The sequence below is a fragment of the Nestor notabilis genome, unplaced genomic scaffold (assembly GCF_000696875.1).
Source record: "Nestor notabilis isolate BGI_N333 unplaced genomic scaffold, ASM69687v1 scaffold11537, whole genome shotgun sequence".
Classification (NCBI taxonomy): domain Eukaryota; kingdom Metazoa; phylum Chordata; class Aves; order Psittaciformes; family Psittacidae; genus Nestor; species Nestor notabilis.
Genome location: NW_009937832.1, coordinates 38,829 through 47,350, shown reverse-complemented (window position 1 = coordinate 47,350; position 8,522 = coordinate 38,829). Strand labels below are relative to the sequence as shown.

At 44.6% G+C, this 8,522-nt stretch overlaps 1 protein-coding gene across 1 annotated transcript in view; it reads right to left on the bottom strand.

The window, feature by feature from the left end:
* Nucleotides 1-1,775, bottom strand: part of SUCNR1 (succinate receptor 1) — a 7,449-nt gene extending 5,674 nt beyond the window's left edge. Inside the window, exon 1 of the mRNA XM_010019033.1 lies at nt 1,642-1,775. Within this exon, the coding sequence (XP_010017335.1) occupies nt 1,642-1,775 (134 nt within the window). The remainder of the gene's footprint in view (nt 1-1,641) is intronic.
* Nucleotides 1,776-8,522: the final 6,747 nt, after the last annotated feature.

The following is an 8,522-nucleotide window of genomic DNA, read 5'->3' as shown; positions in this document are numbered from 1 at the left end:
AAAGAGTCGCTGCCACCTGCTCAGAGCTGCAGGTTTTGCTGCACAACCATCACCCTCTGACAGCTAAACTCAATTAAAGGTATGAAATCAAAGAGAGGAATAGATAGGGGTTTCCATTATGCTCAAAATAAGCCTTCTAGGTCTGCATATCTTTTGCACCAGCTTCTGGAGGGATTTCAGTCTCTTTACTGGGATCAGCACTAACATGGCTTGAGCTTTAACAGGGCAATCATCTTGATGTCTCTTTACAGTGGGGAGACCACTATCAATATACACAGAGCTATATGGAAACTAGGAGCAGCAACTACTTCATTTCTGCATCCATATTGTGATACATGCCATAAAAAATCCAAAATGGAATAAAATTAACACTGTAGAGAACCCATTGCACAGTACATGAATGGTAATGGAAGAAGTGGTTTTTATGGTTGCTGAAATGCCTTGAAACAATTTAATACATATGTGCAGAAAGCTCGCAGTAAATAAGGGACTAAAATGAGACTTCCTTATATGGATAAGAGTGCATTAAAAGAGTCTAAGGATGCATTGAAGGCTGGTCAAGCAGGAGAGATTCTGCCCAGGTGCAAGCTGCAGCATCCCATGGAGAGCCCCCATGCAGCAGCGAGCACACTGGTAGAGCCAGGGGGGACAGAAGCAGCAGGAGGCGGCCTTGGCCACTGTGCACAATTTGCTGATCCTGGGTCCATGTCCATAATGACTTGGCAGGAGGGAAATTCACCCCAGGCCTGAGAACCCTCATCCCTACAGCACCCCAATAACATCCTGTTTTCTTAGTCAGCTAGTCTTTCAAGGATCATAGCCAGTATAAATATTTTCACTGAGAAACAGCCTAATGCAACTACTGTCCATTCAAAAAAAACAAACAGTTCTTAATGATGACAGAACTTCTTCACGCTGTTTTGGTAGATATCTATAGTATTTCTCAGACAAACTGTCAAAATGGTGCTACCTAGAATCAATCCTGAAGCTCCCAGGCAATTTGAAGCAAGTTTGCAAAAATTGGGCATTTAGACTGGGAGACAAAGACAGGCTCTGGCTGTAAATTAATGTCATGCTGCTAAATTCATTGGGTCTTTTAGCAAGCTACAGGCTTTAAAGAAGAAATGCAACTGGAGTCAGACACATTTGTTGTCATTAAATACCCATTAGTCAGTTTATATTAGACTGAGGCCTATTAAATGAGTCATGCATATTTAACGGTTTATTATGATGACTGATTGGAATGAGACATTAGGGTTGACCTTGAGTAAAATGTGGTGCCTTTCCTGCAGGACCTTTTGAACAGGGGATGTTTATCCCCACTCGGGATTTATCCCATGAGCAAAATAGAACATGAGAATATTCTTTTAGGTTATGAATTATTACTAGATTAAATTAATACCTTGCCCTGGCCACCATGAACCAGTAGAAGTGAACTTTGTGATGACAACTGCAGCACAAATGGGTCAGCAGCACATGCTGCTGCTATACACAAGCTAAACAGTGTTGGGCAGAGGCTGTACAGTAGGTCACTCTAAATGTGATAGCTGAATGCTGTTTCTACTCATGGTACAAAGAAGGGATAGAATTAAATGTTTACTTTTGTCTATCCAGAGCTTGTTTATATTAGCCCAGCAGTACCTGGTTTTCTTGTGCTCCAGAATAGGTGTGATCTGTTTCTCCTCTGCTTCAGTCCCCAGGCCAAAGTCATTGTGTTTGCAGTGAGATGCTCCTTCACCAGCTCCCTGCCAGAAAAATGCATCTGTGCTCTTCATGCTTTTAGCTTGCTGTGAGGAAGAGGTCACAGCAGCTCCCGCCCCATTAATTAGGGGATGTTGGTAGGGTGCTTACCAACTCCTAAAATTACTACAATTCAGGACGTTGGAGAGCAAACGGCAGGCTTGAAGAGTCACAAAAAACTTTCAGTGTCGCAATGACTAGAAACCTGATGGATGAGAGAGGGGTTGTGCTAAGGGGGATGTGGAGGCAGAGGGTGGGAGAAGGGCTGAGCATCTCTGGGTCTGCCAGCCCCGCAGGCCAGCACCTGCACCACCCTCAGCTGGGCTGGGTGCTGCTGGACAAGGGACCTGGCTTTTATGAACTGCTGTGTGCAAACAAGCAGCACGTATAAAGAGCAGACAAACTGCAAATGAATCCACTCCCACCTGTGTGTCGTCTGCCCACAATTCTGCTTTTATGATGGCAGCATCTGAGCAAGCCTGCAGTGTAACGGCTGCACGCGGGGTGTTATTTGCATAAAGTGCCTCCATAATACACATCTCATAGACAATTGCTCCCCTTAGCACTTTGCCATCTGTTATTTGGAGTTGTACTAACTATAAGCAGGGCCTGAAAATGAGGAAAGACATGAAATTGCTTCAATTATTCAACTTTTTTCTAGGAGGAATAGATCTTCGTTAATATTGTATGTTTCAGTAAGTCCAATACACAAATTTCTTTTGCTCCCCCAAAGCTAAAAAGTCCTCTTTTCAACCCAAACCTTCCAGGAAGAGGAGGAAGGAGCCTTCACTGCTCTTGGCTGCTGCAACTTCACCCCAGCACCTTCCTCCTTCTGCTCTCAAAAGACCAGCTCACTTTCCACTAGACCCATCCAACTTGACCTTGAACATTTGCAATGGCGGGGCATCCACAAAGCAATATACATAAAATATATATTAGGTTCTTTTAAGTGGTTTTTTTTTCTTTTTTATAGAATAGAACTAGCAGCTGAGGCCTGGTGAATAAGCCCAGTAGAAGTAGTAGTTAAATACAAGGTCATGGTACACATCAGTAGAAGTCTGAATACCACCATGATTATTTTTAAATGGGAGAAATAAACATGGTCTAGCTACTAAAAATACCATCCTCCTTCATTGTGATGTACTTTCATGTTAGCAAATATTAACGACATTAATATCCAGGATATAAAAAAGCTATTCTAGCTTTTCTCTGAAGACGAGGCCAACAAATCAACTAATATTTAGGCATTACAGAAGCTGCTTTAAAATTTCCCATGTAGCTAATAAATAACACTGGCTTCTCATTTACTAGCTTTTAAATATTTTTTTCATTCAGGCAACTACTGCTGTACTGAAGGATAAAAAGAGACTGAATAAATGGGAGCATTTATTCTTCCATACTGCATTAAAGCTTCAAATAACTGGTGTCAGAGCAATAAAGACATCAGCCTCCAAAGACATGGAGCCCTTGCTGCTGCCTGTGTTTGGCAACTCAAGCAGGTAGGCACGGGCAAGTCAGTGTGTCAGGCCCAGGCATCAGTCTGTCTGCACAGTGTCTCAGGTCAGATGAGCAGTCTTCACAGGTAATTAATAACTAACTCTACCTCAGCACTTTCTAGCCACAATGAGTGGACATGTGTCAGCTATACCCAACAGCTGAGGCTGAAACAAAGGTGTAAAACGCAGCTTTTGGGGTTTGGGCTTCTTTTTTTCAGCTTTGCTTGATGGTGGGACTACCAGGAGAGCTCAGCCATGATGGGGACCCACACAGCTCTGCTCTGACGACTCCCAGATCCTGCCAGGCCTGGTACCCTCTGCCCATGTGAGTAGGCACTGCATCTCCCCATCCAGCACATCACTGGGGCCAGGCAGGCAGAGTCCCTGCGGGGCTCTGCCGAGGGCATCTGCTCTGCCATGATAGGTTCACCAACACTGGGGACACCAAAGCTGCAAAGTCAGGGAAGGCAGGAAGGTCACTCTCATCTAACCTGAAACACATTCTCCCTTGAGAAAAGTGTGCAACAAAGCACAAGTATTTAAAAGAAAAATGTTTCAAAAATTCCTTGTAATTATTATAGTTAAAATATTCTTAGTATAATTTCAGTGGTTTTACATTATTTGTCCTAGTTTAACATCCCTATGGATATTGCATAGATTCATTTTGTCTCTGAGCACAGTTTTCTAAACCTGATTATTTTAAGGCCAAAGACTCAGCAAAGGTTTCCTAGTCACAAAATCTGGCACCTGTAATTACATCACCTTCCAGCAGGCTTATCAATAAAGAATACCTGAATTAAAGTGTGACTCCACAGCAGTTTTTGCTGTTGTCAAAACCAGCTGGGTGTCCCATGCAACACAGCTGGCATCAGACAAGCAATACCAGGCACCTCCGGCTTCTCCTTGCTGGTACTACTGCAGGTCTGAGATGTGCTGTCCTCTGCTGGGGGAGGTTTAACCTGGGGCTCCTGGCTAACCTCAGCACAAAACCCAAAATAAACCAAAACAGCTTTAGGAGCTAACCTTTAAAGGGAGACTTTGAAATTGCGTCTGTGAAGCGGTTAATGAAAATAATGAAAACGCTGAGGAGCACCAATGTGATTGGGCCTTAAACTGAATTTGCCAATGCAGAAATTAATCAACAGTTCCAAATAATACTAGAAAAATCAAAAGTATAGTACTTCATCAAGAAGTTAAGGACTCTTAACAAACTGTTAAAGGGGGAAACCCTAATAGGTGAGGATGCTTAATTTCCCCCTCTACTCACTTGCAAGTGTGAATTTCATTTTCTCTGTATACATCTACCACTGCATCATGTTTTATACAGGCGTCAGGGGAACTGGAGGGTTTAAGAACAGCTTCCCAGCATGCTTGGGCATCCTCAGAGGGTTTGATCTCTGCGTCTGGAGCTGGCTCTTCTGCAAATTCCAAACAAGAATAGGCTGTGCCTCCTAAGAAGGAAAGAAACAGAGGACCTGCCGGTGAGAGGCTGATGCTGCACCCAAGCACACACTGGCAGAGCAAGACTTAGGCCTGGGACCTGCAGCAAAGGACTGGTGAAGCCAGGGCATGCGAACACGGTGTGCCAGGCAGCAGGGACGTGAGCCCCACAGAGGTTTGGCAGGAGGGTTTCAGTGGTGGCAGGGCAGAGCTAAAGCCAGGAGGGTTTCAGTGGTGGCAGGGCAGAGCTAAAGCATGCTTGCTAGTGCAGCCTCTTCAAATGCTGCTGTCTAAGCCACGCCATCATGATAGCAAGGCTGAGCTTTATCTTTTACTGTCAAACACCAAATTTAATTTCAGTCTCTATTGGGAGACAGAACAAAGCTTTCCCTTGGGGTGGCTTTTATTGTTTTCTGCTCTGGATAAATGTGTTCCTTACTGCATCTTCAGCCTCTCCTGCAAGACACTGACATTCCAGTTTTCACTGTCTCATTTTGTGCCTTACCAAGCATTTCCAACTCAAAAAGTCTATTTGAGGAACCTGATCAAAAGCGTATACAGTCTAATCAATCATGAATCCATATTTAGATACTGGTGGTTAAAAGACATTTACTTCTTGTTCCAAGCAGAGTCCTATAAAAACATGCAGGGGGAGGGTGGTAGCGCTGTTAACCTTTTTGCTTAGAACAAGTTCTTCTACAACCTTACAGGTATAAACTTTTCTAAATGTAAGAAAGATCATTTCTAGAGATGTCTTTCATGCTGTTCCTCTCACTGCCATCATCTTCACTGCTTTATCTCCTCAATGCCTGCCTGCTAGGTCAGATTCTCCACTAATTTAGGTATCTACCCTCAAGGCATGGCTTCACCTCCTCCTTCACTGCCTCCCCAGGCTCTCTTCTGGCCAACAACCATCCCATCAGCAATCCTAGCTCCCTGCTAAGCCACTCCCAATGCCGTCCATGAGCATATGTCTGAAGAAACGGAGGAAATGCCAGGATCACCCACATCCAAAGCCCTCTGCAGGCTCTGCCGGGAGCTGCACACACGCTCAGTGCTACACTCCCGACACGGGAGCGCAGGAAGGACCAACAGCCCTGCTCGGGGCGCAAAGGCAGCAGTTAGCAGTGCCCCCTGACGGACACTCTGCTGCCCTCACAGCATTGGGTGCTCCCCACGTCTGAGCTGCAACAGAGGAAACACCGTGCCAGTGGCAGCATGGACAAGGAGGGTGTCCCAGGTTTGCTCCCGCTGGGTTGGCACGCTCCCTGCCAAAGGGAGGCAAAGTCTCCTCTACCCAGGGATGGCAGATCCCACGCAGGCACTCACCATGCTTCGATTCCACCTGGGCTGCCTGGACAGCTCATGCCCAGCTTTTCAGTCTGCTGGAACAACCACCCTCCTGCTTGTCACGCCAGTCCTTGTCACCAACTGAGAGATGGGCAAGCTATCCCCAGCACTCCAGGCCAAGCACCTTTCCATCAGCGATGTCCCAGCCTGCAGGGAAGGAAAACAATCTAAGCCAACATCAGTGACAGCAACATAACCCACTGAAAGATGCCTGCTTTTATATCCCTTGTGCACATACCCCTCTGACAAAGTAACTGTCCTCTCAAAATGTTCTCTTAAGTCTTTTCCTGCCATTTCTATGGAAGAAAGAATAAAGCTGCCTGTAAGACTCAGAGAAAGGATCACTTATAGCGACTAATGGCCAACTCGGTTCACTCCACTAGCACTTACAGCTTTGGAAATACCCTACACCCAGGGAACATTCTTGCAGACATGACCCTAATACTGTATAGAAGGTCAAAGCAAAGGAATTACTGAGGTAAAATCCCAAGCCCCTACTTCATTAGGAGTACTAATCTGCTGTTAATTAATTCCAAATGAGGGAGAAACAAAACTCCATTTGAGGTGTCTGCTGCCAGCAGATGGGAGCCCAGTCCTGCAGGCAAAAGCTGGGAGGGCATTGTCAGACATAACTTGCCAAACATGTTGGGAACTTGCACGAGCATGGACACATCCCAGGGATGTGCAAACACATTGCACTGCTGTGCATGGGGGTTATACAAGCTGCTTTTGAATCCCATGTTACGTTTTATGCTTAGTATTCTAGCAGTAGGGCACTCACTGCTTCAAGGCTGGATTCAGAAGTAGAGAAGCATAATGCTCCAGCTGCAACAGCAAACCCCAGCGCAGCCCTCCTGCACAGCCAGGCTCAGCTCTCCACCAGCCTCCATCCTGATAGCAACTTCCAGCATCCTTTTGTTGGTAGAAGACACCTACTCACTACTTCTGTTTCTTTCAGCAACCACAGTCAAGCATTGCTAAGTATTTACATTAACAGTAACAGCAGAAGTAAAACATCTCCCTGTGTTTGGTCCCAATTGTTTGCAATAGCTACTAAGTGTACTGAAGCCAGCTTATTACTCCTTTCTGATGAACAGAATGAGTGATTTCAATGCAATGTACTTTTTGTCAAAGACAATTTTATTTTTTATATTCAACATAAAGATTAAAAAGAAAAAAAAATAGCAATTACTCCATACACATTCCACCTAAACAGGCTGCAACCACACTCAGAAAAAAACAACCCAGAATTATTGAAGATTCAGTATCTTTTATGCAAAATTAAGAAGCAGGATGCTAGAAGTGCACGTTTGCGGTGTGCTGTAATCAGCTTAAAAAACCCAGTAACCAACCAACATGTTCATTCATCACTCATATTTAGGGTTTTTATTTAATACAGAAAAGATTTATATAGCAGATATTGTTTGAAGACTGACAACTGAATTGTGTTTCTTTTCCAAGCCTATAAAGCTAGTAAGCCAACTTTGTTTTTAAAAATTCATATGTAAAACACAATAAACAATTTTAAGGATAATTAGAACACATAATACATAAGTTTTCAAATAAGTAGAGCATAAACCACACAGCAGTGCTATAGAAAGGCTAGGACCTTCACAGTCTCTCTTTATCTTACAAATATCCAGTGCTGTTTTGTTACAATATTTCCTTCTAGTATAGGGATTAATGAAAGTGATTACCTACCAAGACAGACAGATGCTTGGTTTTTTAGAAAACCCAAACCAAACCAAACAAACTACAACACCAACAAAACAACAACAAAAAAACCTCTCAAACATTTGCACTGTTATAGCCATACCTCTCAGTTTTCAAGCAAGCACTTCCTTGAGCAATGCTGGAGGAAGACAATAGCACAAATCCAGTGGCTGCCTGTGATGGACAGGGTTCCACAAACTGCCTTCTACTTTGAAGTCAGGTCCCTGCACCTCTGCTTACCCCATCACCCAGTGGCAGTAGCGGGGCCTTGTCAGTGCACCCCATAGGACCAGGGAGCATGCTGAAGGGGACAGGGAGCAAGTGGCCACCAAGCACCAAGTGTGTGCAGACAGTCACCTTGCCCATTTGCACAAGCTAGTGATATGAAGAAACAAGAACCAGACAACACAGGACAGCAAGTCCCACACACTGCATCAGCCCAGGGCTCCAACAGGCACAGGCAGGGTGAGGCACACCAACCCTTCTGGTCTTGGCCAGGAGATAAATCCCAGGGCAGTTCATGTGGTTCTGAACTCAGATGACAGCACCGAAAGAACACTCAGGTTAGAATCAGTGTGATTTTCCTGCTAGAGAAGGTAAGAAATGCTGCAATCCAGACACTTCATGGCAACACAATGAAGACAGCAATCACCCCAGAAGTCACATAGCTCCTATTCTCCCATGCTCCTTAATCATAGAATCATAGAATGGCTAGGGTTGGAAAGGACCTTAAGATCACACCTAGTGAATGTGGTCCAGGCATAGCAGAGCAACATCTTCAGC